We start from the raw sequence: 14,626 nt of genomic DNA on the forward strand, positions 1-14,626 counted from the left end.
GATACACATGCACACACACACAGATGAAACACACACACACACGTGAAAACACAAATGCATGTACAGATGAAAACCAAACACACACACGCACACACACACACACACACACACAAACAGATAAAACACACACGCACATAAACACACGCACATACACACATAGATAAATCACATGCACACTGAAAAACACACACACACGTAAAAACACACATGCACGAACAGATGAAAAACAAACACGCACACACACATAGAACACTATATGCCCCCCCCACCCACCCCAGTAGCTCGTCAGCAGAATACATAACTCCTAAAAAAAGGGTCCCCCTTCTCTCCCCCCCCCCGGCTATTTGAAGAGAGAGAGGTAGAGAGGTAGAGGGGGGGGGGGGGGGGATAGGGGACGCAGGTAGACCTGGGACAGGCCTACCCGTCCCAGGGGGGCTTCTGTGTTAGTGTTGTATATTTCCCCTTGTTCTCGCCCTCCACACGGGCGCCGCTGAAGGTGTTGTTCCGTCCAGGCCTCCGGTGGGGCGGCGTGGGGCTGAGGAGGTAGAGCGGGTCGGCTGGTAACCGGAAGGATGCTGGTTCGATCCCCGGCTCCTCCGAGCTGAGCGTCGAGGTGTACCTATGCAAGACGACTCACCCTGACTGCTCCTGACGAGCTTGCTGTCGCCCTGCGTGGCTGACTCCGCCGTCGGTGTGTGAACGTGTGCATGAATGGGTGAATGTTCGGTAACATTGTAAAGCGCTTTGAGTGGCCGCTAGTAAAGCGCTGCATACATGCTTTACCGGGTAAGACGACCTGCTCCGCAAGACTAGTGCGGGCGTTCGACTATAAACCAACGACCATCCTTCGTCATCCATCCTGACCTCACATTTTAAGCAACAGAGGTAACTTTGTTAATTTCTGCATAATCTCATGATCAACATCCAGCTAACATCATCTACATTGACTTTGAGGAGAGGCTTGGAGGTAAACATGTGATACGGACGGCGGCCATGTTAGTTTCTTGAATAAGAATTACGCAATAATCAGTTCCATGACCTCCTAGTCTCTAACACAGTGGGTCATAAGTTTCTTGTTTTAGCGTTCCACAAATCAAAGGAGAGCGTCGGTTCCCAGAGAATATTATACATGCGTTTGCATCTAAGCGAGGGGTCAGTATAGAAAGAGTCACGCAAGCGTTTGCTAGATGACATCATTATCGATTCTAAATAAATTGAGCACTTGTAGTTGAGGAGAGAGGGAACAAGGAACTGTACCCCAATTGTGTTACTTTACTATGAATTGTTATTAAGTGAAATGGAAAGCCAAAATATGATTCAAAGAGTTTCATGCGAGTTGTGATACAAGTTTGTAAAACTTTTGACACAATTCTAAGAGAAATATGTAAGCATAAATATTCTTATTTTCTTATTTATATCCCATATCTCCATGTTGTTGTTTTTTTTACATACACAAAAATAAATGTATTTTCAGCTCCTACAGCGAGCCCTTTACAATCAACACCATTAATTCACCCACTCACACCTTCATAGACCAACACGGTGTCAGCCAGGAAAAGGCCACTAAAGAAAAGCACAGACAGCAAGCGATGAGGGGGGACTCAGAGAAATATCCCTTTGTTTTAGCCTGGAGTCGCCGTGGAATTGATCCAGCAACCCTCCAAATAACAGACTTTAGCTTTAATCGCTACGCCAATGAGCAGTGGATGTGTTAATGCGTTTTCGCGATTATTCTGATAATTGCAGGTAATAACAGATACCCCCCCTCCAACCTTTTATAGAATTACACATGCATAAAGAGCTTTCACTGCGGTAGTTGCGCATCTAACGTCACCTAACAGAGCCCAAAACTAATCCTGTCTGCACTGAACACTGTACTGCGCCACATAGATCCGTGTGTGTGTGTGTGTGTGTGTGTGTGTGTGTGTGTGTGTGTGTGTGTGTGTGTGTGTGTGTGTGTGTGTGTGTGTGTGTGTGTGTATAAATAACCGTTCCATGGCAAGCTGCTGAGAGCCCTAGTGCAAATAGTCAAATCATTAATGCTAGACAGAGTCATCCAATTACTATGCACCAGTGATAATAACTGGTGTAGACATTTAGGCCTACATCATTAACACATCCAAAATAACAACAACAACAGATGGTGGAGCGCAATTTGAAGCTTAACTCGTTTTTTTTTGGGTTGCGTTGTGTTTTTTCCGATTTCTTCCTCTGTCTGTGTGTGTGTGTGTGTGTGTGTGTGCGTGCTTGCGAACATTTTGCGATGCAAGTCCATGAACTGGATCCTCTAGGCACTTCTTCCTCCACTAAAATAATCACAGCCTAATTGGCTCGCTTAACTTCACAGCAATTACAGCGGGTACCAAACCGGGCAGAACGCACAGTACACACTCAGTGTTTTTCGGTTTATTCTTCTGCTAGGCGATATATATTTTTTCATCGGTCGAGTTGGATTTTTTCTTTTTTAAATGCGTACACGCAAGACGCCCGTTTTCCCAATCGCCTCTTTGTATTAACAAACAAAGGCCTAATTTGCAGCGTTGCGGCGCGTGAGCATTGGCCGACGCATTAATAATCCATCCGGCCTCCATTAAGACGTCCTAGGCAGGATCCGTCCTTCCGTTCTTCAAAGTGTCTTATATCGTCTTTTTGTTTTTTTATCGGAAGGTGTTTAGGGAACTGTTTGTTTTCCTGACACTTTGACAACTCAGACTATGCCGGCGTGTCTCCGAAGGAGTTTATTTGTTCAGATTGTTCGTCTTGTTAATGTATACAATACCGTTTTTAGTACGTGACAGTGGCTCATAATCATGATTATCGGAGAAATAAAAGAGTGGAGGTGGTCGGGCTTTAGGTTACCGCAAATGACCGTCCCGCAGCGGCACGGTTAGAGGTCAATGCACTGTTGCAGAAGAAGGAGAAGAAAAAGAAGATGATGAAGAAGGAGTCTAAGAAAAGAGAGAGGAGACGAAGAAGAAGAAGGAGACTAAGAAGAAGGATACGAAGAGGAAGACTAAGAAGAGAGAGGAGAGGAAGAAGGAAACAAATAAGAAGATGAATTTGAAGGGGACGAAGACGAAGAAGAAGGAGAAGATGAAGACGAAGGAGACGACGAAGATATAGAAGTAGAAGAAGAAGAAGGTGGGAGGGGGTAGAGATGAAAAGAAAACACAGAAAACAAAACAAGAGAGAAAGGAAAAAATACAGCAACAACTGCAGCATCGGCAACAACAATAACAACAAAACCCCCTGTGATGGCTCCCTGTTAGCGTGTTAATCAGATACAATATCATTTGTCTGGGATTCTTCCCTTGCTTTTTTTGTGTGGAGAATTCCCTTTACAATACAACTGAGCTGACTGCAGAAAAGTTGTTTTCCCCCCCCCCCCCCCCCCCCCCCATCTCCAACACCCCCGGTAAGTATATATAAGAAAATCTGGAGTTTTTAGTTGATTTTATTTTTAAAAAGGGTTACACTAATGAGCAAGGAGGAAGTGGAGATGGAGGAGCACGTTTTTAGATATGTTCCTTCATCTTAAGAGTCAGGGCGCTGTTTTAATTTGTAAGCAAAAGCAGCACGCAGCCAATGAGATTTTAATTGCCACACATAAATAATTCCTTGTGTACACTGGCGCTCCAGTCAGATTCGCTGTTTATTTGATGACCGAAATTAGTCATTATCGGGATTTGTGTTGATGCGGAAGATTTTATTTATTAATATCACTCCCTCGCTTAAATATCCTTCTGATCCGGTCCCAATTAATTACGTCGAGGAAAAAATAAAAACCCCACATCAAACTGGATCTCTGGGCGCGCCTCTACTTCTGCCCTAGCTGGGGCCGTTGCCACGACGATAACGCAGATGACCAAAAGGAAAGGAAGGGTGCGTCCTCTTTTTGTTTTGGTTTGAATGTCACCGAGTTCCAGTCTCCCTTCCGGCGATGGCAAAGAGAAACGTTTGTGGTGTCGCACACACCTATTGTTGTTTGCTCTTCCTCCCGTGGACGGACAAGCTTTTGATCGGTGACAGTCGTTAAAACGTGTCGGACGTCGCTCGCCGGAACAAGGTAGCGGGCGAGAGAATTCGTCAGCGAAACCGGAAGACGAGTTTTACGGCGATCGTGGTCCCTTGTTACTTCAGGCCTTGGCACGACCGAGGGAGTGAGCACCAAAGGTTCCCATGTGCGTGCCCGTTCTACTTCCGAGAGGATGCGGTTGCGATTACAGGCAGGATGACAAATGGCCCAGAAGACGACGTAAATGGTAAACGGTAAATGGACTGCATTTATACAGCGCTTTGAGTGGCCACTCAAAAACGCTTTACAATATTGCCTTTACAACATCCACCCATTCATACACACACTCACACACTCGACGGCGGTGTCAACAACATAAGGCGACAGCCGGCTCATCGGGAGCAGTCAGGATGAGGTGTCTCGCTCAGAGACACCGCGACACTCAGCTAGCAAGAGCCAGGTATTGAACCGGCAACCTTCCGGTTACCACCAAGCCCGCTCTTCCTCCTGAGCCTCAAATGCCGCCCTGTAAATCATCTTCTTTGTCCGAAATAATGAGTTTGGGGGGGAGTTTGAGGGGAACCATGCTAGGCAAAGTCTTAGCCTGGTTTAGCGTTCGGGTGTTCTGTAAATCAACTCACCGGAGAGCTGTTGGAACTCGGGGTCTTCCGGGCTGGTGGTCTCCGTCAGATCCTGGAGGTAATGTTTGTACCTGAGGAGAGGATAAAAGACGTTAACGACGCCGACATATGCACGGCGATCAACGCAACAAACTGACAAAAAAAATAAAAAAAGTCCCTGGAGGGGGCCCGTTATTCCCGAAAGGTAGCCATGGTAACAGCTGTCCCGGAACACCGGCATCTGTACAGTCGTGGTGGGTTCCCAGAGAGACCCCCCCCCCCCCCTCCTGTCGCATCGAGACCGTTGGACTTCAACTAAACGAACATCGAATCCGTACCCTGCGGTTTATGAAAGAATAATTTCTGCCACAAGTTGCCGCCTTAACTGCAACACACAAGTGATCAGGGGTATTCAATATCCTTCTCCCACATACTGCCGTACGCCGTCTTAGAACCGTCCTGCTCATCACCCGTCTACTTGTGATGAGTTTAGTTCAATTACGATGTTGTGGATGGTTGCTGATCAGTGTACGGCTACTGCTGCTGTTGTTGTTGATTTCCTTGAAATGCTTCAGGGTCCCTCTTGTGTTAAACCGGCTGAAAACTTTGCTGTTACTGTCTCTGCGTTTGAGCCGTAATTATCCCCCAAATCGGTTCAGCAGACCGGTGGTAATCGCTTCCACCGTTTTCCTCAACAATAACCTATTCTTAAGAGCGCTTAATTGATTCAACAACCTTTGAATCGACATTTGAATCCATTAGTTAGCGGCAGTTAACTAATGATGCCTCCCTATTGAACTTTGATACTTGGCGCACACAATTCGGACGAGAAAATGAACGTGGGTGACTCCGAAATATCGATTTATACCAGTTGGCCGGGTTGGCCGTTGCACAACATTTAAACGCTGGAGGGGTGTTTTAAAGAGCCGAGAGCTTCAAACACACTGAATCAGGACCAGGGCCCTGGGCTAAAAGGAGAGGGATAATGAGAGCTGGAGGCCTTCTGCTGGACACTGGGTCGACTCCTGGGTGACGTTCACGCGAGTGGTCCCTTAAATACAGAGAGAGAGAGAGCGTCCGGTAATCAACCCACCGCTCCCATTAAAAAACACTAACAACACCGGGCTGCACCAGTACCTCCACAAAGGCTCCGAAGGCTATACGAGCCAGCGGGTGGGGGGGGTGGGGAGGGTGGATGGGTGTGTGGGCGTGGTAGACTGGTCGGGGGGTGACCTTGAAGCAAATTGACAATTTACATTGATTTTCCCGTCTCTCCTTTGCTACTTTGCCATCACCCCTTCCTTAAGCGGTCTCATTGGGCCTTCACTGTGACTGCCAGCCTGGGCTGGGTGTTTAAGAGACACGCAGGTATCAGAGCCATTAGCCCGACGTCAGAGGGGACCGGCGGCTATGTGTTGCTGCCCGGCTATTTCTGGCCGCGTTCCCTGTGTGGGGTTTAGGAGTGATGCAAACATATGTAACGACGTTGCCAAGAAACACACACTGACTCACCGTGGGCGCGTGTGCGTGCGTGCGTGCGCGTACACAGGCACTCAGTGCTGCGATTACCCGCGTGTCTGGCATGGGGAAAAAGGCGGAAAACAAAACAAAGCTGGACTAAACGGATCGGGTTATTCCGGGCCGGGCCCATGCATCCGTGTGCTCCTGTGTTTCTGTGGTCTCCCAGCAGCATATCTGTGATGGGAGAGGGGGGGGTTCAACTCCATGTGGCGGTTGTAGCGTCCTTTTCACTCATTAGGAATGAAAGGGGCGCCAAACAAGCTCCAATTAGGCCTTGCTCAATTAAGACGAAAACGACAAGGGGTAAGGGGGGTAAGGGGGTGTGCAGGGGGGGAGAGAAATAATTTTCACTTCTTTTGCTTCTCATCTTGTAATAATAACAAATACATTACAGGCATTAACAGCCACGGATGCTACTCGTCCTTATTAGGGGAAGGGAGGAAAAAAAAAAATCTAATTAAAACCCAGCCGCATAACAAAGAAGCAGAGGTGGTGTGAGAGCTGCTGGCTGTTTGTCATTATTAGCGGAAACATTATTACAGCTGCAATCCAAATAATGTAAAACCGCGCGAGCTCGCTTAGCCGGCCTGTCCCGGTCATTAGCGGCGGCGGCAACGCGAAGATAATGAGACAATGCGAGGCAATTGCGAGCCACATTTATTAACAGTTCAGATACCCCTAACGACGAGCGCCACATCAGAGAGGAGCCAGAATGGCCCCTTTTATTCAATCGGGAGCCCCCGCCCCCCCCCCCCCCCGCCGCCGCCGCCCCCTCCACCACCGCCGCTGCCCCCGTCTCCTACGCAAATTGCTAATTCCATTTTCGCTCGGCGGCTGATTCCCCGCCTGGGTTTTGTTCTCACACTCTCAGCGGCGGCGGCGGCGGCGGCGGGCTCGAGGTCACCCGGTCGCCCGCTCGCGTGTCAGCAGAGAAGAAGAAAGAGGAAGAAGAAAGGGAAGGGAAGATGCAGGAAATATCCCTCCCAATTATTTTCCTTTAAACACACACATTAGGGATTCAAAAATGTTCTAATTAAGAGACAACAGGGGCTGTCAGGCGCGGGCACGGGTTAGTGGACATGGCACGGGCTTATGGGTAATTACTCCACTTTAATAGCTTCAGAAGCGGCAGAACGCGCGCCAGTGTTGTATGTCGCCAGAAGTGTGGAAATGCTCTCGCACAATCTCAAGTTTGGCAATTAAAATGTGTATTACCAAAGTGATTGCCTTCCTGTGGATGTCAGACAGACACTGCAAAGAGAAGTTCTCCCACGTCATTTCCCCTGCTCACTATATTGTGAACTTCCAGATGCGAAAACTTCGGAAAAGCAGACATTTCTGTCTAAGGGAAGAAAAACTCATAGCAACAGCCGATTTTAAAGTCTTTTTTTTTTTTATTATCGTCAAGGGTCAATTATAATTGAATAGCTCAAATCAGTAAGCGGAAGTTTTGAGGTTGTTCCATTGAACCGCTAAGTGCCAGGCTTCAGAATTAAGGTCACAGGGAAGCGACGAGCGATTGACACCCCCAAACAATGTCCAAGAACAGGCAACACAAAAAAAAAAGCAAGGAGAGACGTTGGTCCATTGTGCGCTTGGGGCCTCATCATCACCGCAAGTATGGTAAAGCAGCAATGAACCACGGCGCGCTCTCTCTCTCCCTGTCTCTCTCTCTCCTCTCTCCCTGTCTCCCTCTCCCTCTCCCTCTCCCTCTCCCTCTCCTCTCTCTCTCTCTCTCTCTCTCTCTCTCTCTACGCAAAGCCTTTGTAGCCGCGGAAACACGGTGCAAAACGAAAGCTCTTGAGAGATAGGGCATTTAGGGCTCTTTCAAAAGAACATAAAAGTGGTATTCTTCCAAACAAGGAGCTGGCGGTGAAGGGAGTCGTCCGACGCCGCGAGAGAGCCAACGCGCGACGGAGATGAGGCTGCTGAAGCCCTGACTCGCATTCAAACCTTCATTGAAAAGTACAAAACGAGCAAAAGGGAGGAAAATAAAGAAATAACTCGTCAAACCCATATGGAATGCACTGACAACCAAGGTGCTCCTAATGTGAAGGCAGCGCGACAATGACCTCCCTCCCCCCGGCTCGTCCAATTAAAGAGCGCTAGCTGTTCCCTCGCGGCAGCTGCCATCCCATAATCGCCCCGATTGCCGACGCATCTTTGTTATCGACACACACAGCACACAACAAACGGCCAGTCCCACACAGACGAGAGAGGGGAAGGAGGAAGAAGAAGAAGAAGAGAGGAGAAGGAGCAGAAGAAGAAGCAGAAGAAAAAGAAAAAGGAGACGAGGAAGACGAAGAAGAAGAAGAAGAAGAAGAAGAAGAAGAAGAAGAAGAAGAAGAAGAATAAAAAGAAAAAGGAGACGACAAAGAAGAAGAAGAAGAAGAAGAAGAAGAAGAAGAAGAAGAAGAAGAAGAAGAAGAAGAAGAAGAAGAAGAAGAAAGGAGAAGACAGAAGAAGAAGAAGAAGAAGAAGAAGAAGAAGAAGAAGACCGGGTTGGTAGTGAGGCCCATGAGTGCGGGCATCAACCCGGGATCTCTGCTGCATCACAACAAACAGGATGTGTGTGGGGGAGGGAGGGGGGTTGAGCTTTGGGGAGGACCGGGAAGAGAGAGTCAAATGGCACTTAATAAAAAAGACAATGATTCCCCCCCCCCCCCCCCCCGTACCGACGGGCCGCCGGGCCGGTGGCGAGGGTCCTGCCGCCATCCATCATCACTGAGTGGCATAAGTGACACGTCACCCTCCCCCCCCCCCCCCCCCCCCCCCCCCCCCCCTCACCCACGCTCTTATTCCCAAAAGCTTCTGGGACAGGGGGGGGGGGGGGAGTGCCAGCCGCAGGGGCCCATTATCTGGGGGCCACGCATCACCTAAAATCATCATACAATTACTTAGGCGCATCCCCCCCCCCCCCCTCCTGCACCCACCATGCCCCCCCCCCCCACGAGCCTCCTGGGTTACACCGCCAGCCGAGGGGAGAATCAATAGGGATGATGGGAAGAGCGCGCGCACACACACACACACACACACACACACACACACACACACACACACACACACACACACACACACACACACACACACACACACACACACACACACACACACACACACACACACACAGAGAAACGGACCCTAGCCGTGCACACAGTGCAGCGCTTGTAGGGTGGGTGGAGGCAAATAGGCTCCGCCCCCACCTCCCAGAAGAGGGAGTTAATGAAGGAATGACGCGGACATGGGACTAGCCGCCATTCGGATGAGACGTGACGTGAGTTGGGAAGTGACGTGTCCCGTCGGTATCCCCGGAATTCCGTGCCTATGTTTCGATGGAGTTGAACCTCGCTCCGAGGCGTTCCCGGCTTCTGATGGATCACCTGGAGGCGGGCCCTTAGGATAGGGGGCGGGAGTATCAGTCAAATGGGTTTAGGGACGAGAGAAAGGGCGGGACTTTCGAATAGATGGGTTTATGGTTGAGAGGGCGGGACTTTCAGTTACATGGGTTTAATGCTGCAAAGGAGGGCGGGACATTCAGTTCCATAGGTTTAAGTGTGAGAGAGTGGGCGGGACTTTCAGTTACATGGGATAAGCAGTGAGAGGGAGGGCAGGACCATAAGTTACATGGTTTAGGGCTGCAAAGGAGGGCGGGACTTTCAGTTACATGGGATAAGCAGTGAGAGGGAGGGCAGGACCATAAGTTACATGGTTTAGTGCTGCAAAGGAGGGCGGGACTTTCAGTTACATGGGATAAGCAGTGAGAGGGAGGGCAGGACCATTAGTTACATGGTTTAGTGCTGCAAAGGAGGGCGGGACTTTCAGTTCCATCTGTTTGGCGGCCAAAAGAGAGGGCGGGCCTTTCTGTTCCATGGCTTCAGCGTTGAAAGGCAAGCGAGAGGGAGGGACATCTGTTTTCCTCGCCATGTTTTCGTGTGTGTTGCTTGGCGGTATTCTTCTTCAAAACCCCACATCGAGAGACTCCACCTTGTTCTTGTTTACATTATCCTCATCGTGTTCTTCTTCTTCTTCTTCCTGCTCAGGGTACTATTGAACGTCGCAGACAGCTGACAGGAAGAAAGAGTAGAGAAAGTCGCGTCTCTGTAGCCCGGGACAACGCCACCACCCCCTCCCTCAGCCTAGATGAAGGGTTAGCCCCCCGTGCTAGCTGGAGGGGTGTAGACGGAGAGCCGTCCGCGGCGATTAGCGTCACTCCGAGCCGTGCGGAGGGACAGGCAGAGTAGGTCCTCGTTAAAACACAGTGGCGGAGCAACAACAACACCGTTCTGATACCTACAGCTGCGTTGCTAAGCGCCACCGCGGCTACTGTTGTTCAGCAAGAGAGAGAACGAGAGAGAGAGCGAGAGAGAGAGCGACATAGAGAACAAGAGAGAGAATGAGAGAGATAGTGTACGAGAGAGAACGAGGGGGAGAGAGAGAACGAGGGGGATGGGGAGAGGGAGAGGGAGAGAGAGATAGAGAGAGAGAGAGAACGTTGGTTCACAGAGAGAAAGGGAGAACGGAGGATGACAGTTGGTGGACAGTTGGAGATGCTACGTGGGCGCTACATCAAATAGCAATAATTACACCTGTCAGCGGCGGTCTGTGGAGTGAAACGCCGCGCAGGTGACTTCATGAGAGGGAGGAGGGTGGCTCCGACTGGAGAGGAGACGAAGCATGGAAGGAAAACAGGAAAAATAAGCCAAGAACCGCCGACCCGTGCACTAAGTGTTTTCTTGCGGAGGAGTGGCTCGGCGCCGGGGCTCCATCTGAACATAAACACAGAGGATCCATGTGTCTCAAAGTCCCGCCCTCGCTCGCACTCAAACCAATGTGTCTCAAAGTCCCGCCCTCGCTCGCACTCAAACCTGTGTGTCTCAAAGTCCTGCCCTCTCTCACACTCAAACCCATGTGTCTCAAAGTCCCGCCCTCTCTCGCACTCAAACCCATGTGTCTCAAAGTCCCGCCCTCTCTCGCACTCAAACCCATGTGTCTCAAAGTCCCGCCCTCTCTTGCACTCAAACCCATGTATCTCAAAGTCCCGCTCTCTCTCGCACTCAAACCCATGTATCTCAAAGTCCCGCCCTCTCTCGCACTCAAACCCATGTATCTCAAAGTCCCGCCCTCTCTCGCACTCAAACCCGTGTATATGAAAGTCCCGCCCTCTCTCTTGGTCCTTAAACCCATGGAACTGTAAGTCCCGCCCTCCTTTGCACCACTCAACCCATGGAACTGAAGGTCCCGCCCTCCTTTGCACCACTCAACCCATGGAACAGAAGGTCCCGCCCCCCCTCCCATCCTGAACATAGACCCCCAGGGTCTTAGCTGTAAGGCCCCTCCAGAGGAAATAGACCCCCAGGATCTGGGCGCCTGGAGGGCCTCTTCGCGCGGATCACATTCCTCAGAATGCGCTGAATTACCTGGATGTGTTGGTGGGTGAGGTGGTAATGGTGTGGTTGGGGGGGTGTGGTGGTGGTAGTGGTAGTGGAGGTGTTGGTTCTGGAGGACTGGTTAGCTGGGGTGAAGGTGGTGGGGTTGGGTGTGGAGGTCGAGGGGGTGATGGTGGTGAGGTTGGGTGTGGAGGTCGAGGTGATGGTGCTGGAGGTGGGGTAGCGGTGGTGGTGTGGTTGGAGGAGGTTTCGGCGGTGGAGGTGGGGTGGTAGTTGGGTTGGGTGTGGTGGTGTGGTCTGGTAGTGGTGGTGGTGGTGGTGGTGGAGGTGGTGGTGGTGGTGGTGGTGGTGGTGGTGGTGGTGGTGTGGTGGTGGTGGGGGACGGTGGATGTGGTGGTGGTGGTGGTGGTGGTGGTGGTGGTGGTGGTGGTGGAGTTGGTGGTGGTGGTGGTGGTGGTGGTGGTGGTGGTGATGGTGGTGGTGATGGTGCTGGTCGTGGTGTGGTCTGGTAGTGGTGGTGGTGGTGGTGGTGGTGCTGGTCGTGGTGTGGTCTGGTAGTGGTGGTGGTGGTGGTGGTGGTGGTGGTGGTGGTGGTGGTGGTGGTGGTGGTGATGGTGCTGGTCGTGGTGTGGTCTGGTAGTGGTGGTGGTGGTGGTGGTGGTGGTGGTGGTGGTGGTGGTGGTGGTGGTGGTGGTGGTGGTGGTGGTGGATGTGGTGGTGGTGGTGGTGGAGTTGGTGGTGGTGGTGGTGGTGGTGGTGGTGGTGGTGGTGGTGGTGGTGTGGTCTGGTGGTGGTGGTTGTGGTGGTGGTGGTGCTGGTGGTGGTGGTGCTGGTGGTGGTGGTGGTGGTGGTGGTGGTGGTGGGGGTGGTGGTGGTGGTGGTGGGGGTGGTGCTGGTGGTGGTGGTGGTGGTGGTGGTGGTGGTGGTGGTGGTGGTGGTGGTGTGGTCTGGTGCTGGTGGTGGTGGTGGTGGTGGTGGTGGTGGTGGTGCTGGTGCTGGTGCTGGTGGTGCTGGTGGTGGTGGTGGTCTTACTGGTGGATGCGCTGGGCGGGGAGGTTGAGCAGGTCCTCCAGCTTGCAGTCTCTGAACTCTGGGCGGGCCTCCTGCAGGGCCTTGTAGCGTCTGAAGCCACGGTTCTTCTTCAGCTGCGCCTGGATCCACCAACACAACACAGAGTTCAACACCCAGCTGCAGCGCTCTGACCACGGGTCACTTATCACAGGCCACTGCTTTGTAAAGTGACCAAAAACACATCATTAAATACGAAATATAAACCAAATGGATCGCTGCAGTCGCTTATCTAGTTTGTGTGATTAAAGGTTTAAATGAACTAAAATAATCTGCTTGGTTCATTGTTTTTTGTTCCAATTACAGTATATATATTCAGTTGAATGTCGAAGTGCCCTTGAGCAAGGCGTCTAACCCTAACTGCCCGCCGTCGGTGTGTGAATGTGTGCGTGAATGGGTGAATGTCAGGCAATATTGTAAAGCACTTTGTATAAAAGCACGATATAATTGCAGTCAATTTACCATTTATATACTGTATGTACCTACTTTAAAAAAGTAATAACAAGATTACAATCCACATTTTTCTTCAGACGCTCGCGTCAAAGAGAACCAGAGGAACGACCTCGAAAGGAACCCAAGATGGCGGAGACAGAACTCAGGACGCAAACGACCACGGCCTAACGAACTGAACCCCGGGCACCCTTCAGCTCCCGGCCAATCACATGCCGCTCCATCATCCTCCCCCCCCCCCCCCCCCCCCCCCCCCCCAACCCACCAACACACCTTGACTCCTGTCACTTCCCACAACACCTCCCGGCCCATCTCGCCCATCACCGTGAATCACTTCCTTGTCAGTCGTTACTCCAGCTCGCCGGTTGTGGCGTGGAATGGGGAATGCGGCGCGGTCATTAAATATGCATCTACACGCCGTGTCAACATGAGTGCTTGTCAACCTTTCCGGTAAGGGGGGGGGGGGGGGGGGGGGGGGAGGGCTGGGAGAGGGGGAGGGCTGGGAGGGGGGGGGGGGGGGGTTATCTTGTCATCCGTGTCAGTCAAGTGATTCACGACGGCTCCCTGGGTTTTAGAGCCCTCGTAGCCGTGTGTACCGGGCAGTACGGCGGCGATGGTACCTGAACCTCTTCCCAGCATGCCCCACGAAATGAGGCGAGAGTTGGGCGGAGGGAGGGGGGTGGGGGGTGGGGTGGGGGGGATAAAAAGGGGGTGGTGATTCTGGTCGACTTCATCATCAGCATAGGAAGGGAGTGCGAGTGCGCGCGTGTTTGTGCGCGCACGCGCGTGTGTGTGTAAGGGAGTGTGAGTATGTGTGTGTGAGTGGGAGTGTTTCCGTGCGTGCGTGCGTGTGTGTGTGAGTGCGAGAGTTTGCGTGCGTACGTGTGTGAGAGACGGGGGGGGGGGGGGTGGGTGCACAGAAAGGGTCACCCGCAGTGCTGTCTTTCCACGTGCACACGCACCGCAGCAGATGTTTAACTGGTCATTACTGGCTGCAGGGGCAGCTGGAGTCTCCCCCCCTGGGGGGTGGGGGGGTGGACAGACAGGTGGTGAATCAGTGGGATGATAGCGGGGATGTGAGGGGAATGAGCGATCAGGTGTGGAGGCGCTGGTAGTTCCGGAGCGACCCGAGGCCGTACATTAGGAGACCGCAGTGGAGCGGGTCCCCGTGGGTCTGCTTCCTCTCGGAGCGGCTGGAGGTGTGTGCGGCGAGCTCAGCGCGAGAGGTGGTATCCCCACTCCTTCTCCACCTCCTGCTCCACCTCCACCACCTCCTCTACCACCTCCTCCTCCGTCACCCCGACCTTCTCCATCTCCTCCTCCACCACCATCTCCTCCTCCTCCTCCTCCTCTACCTCCAGCACCAACTACTCCTCCTCCTACACCTACTCCTCCTCCTCCATCTCCTCTACCTCCTCCGCCTCTAGCACCAACTACTCCTCCTCCCCTACTCCACAACGACCTCCTCCTCCTCCTTCTCCTCCTTCTCCTCCTCCTCCTCCTCCTCCTCCTCCACCTCCTCCGCATTTTATGCCCTTGCAACGGGACCTTTCTTGCCGAAATCG

The 14,626-nt window shown here is 51.9% G+C and overlaps 1 protein-coding gene and 1 pseudogene across 2 annotated transcripts in view; one reads left to right on the top strand and one right to left on the bottom strand.

Annotated features, from left to right (window-relative positions):
• LOC115541472 (cilia- and flagella-associated protein 251-like) overlaps positions 1-3,370 on the top strand; it is a 13,795-nt pseudogene extending 10,425 nt beyond the window's left edge.
• Positions 1-14,626, bottom strand: part of arhgef39 (Rho guanine nucleotide exchange factor (GEF) 39) — a 75,750-nt gene that overhangs the window by 48,335 nt on the left and 12,789 nt on the right. For both annotated transcript variants that reach the window (XM_030353208.1, XM_030353207.1), the window contains exons 5-6: positions 12,576-12,694; positions 4,657-4,727 (exon numbers count right to left, since the gene is read on the bottom strand). In XM_030353208.1, the coding sequence (XP_030209068.1) occupies positions 4,657-4,727; positions 12,576-12,694 (190 nt within the window). The remainder of the gene's footprint in view (positions 1-4,656; positions 4,728-12,575; positions 12,695-14,626) is intronic.

The sequence above is a fragment of the Gadus morhua genome, chromosome 4 (genome assembly GCF_902167405.1).
Source record: "Gadus morhua chromosome 4, gadMor3.0, whole genome shotgun sequence".
In the NCBI taxonomy this organism is placed as follows: domain Eukaryota; kingdom Metazoa; phylum Chordata; class Actinopteri; order Gadiformes; family Gadidae; genus Gadus; species Gadus morhua.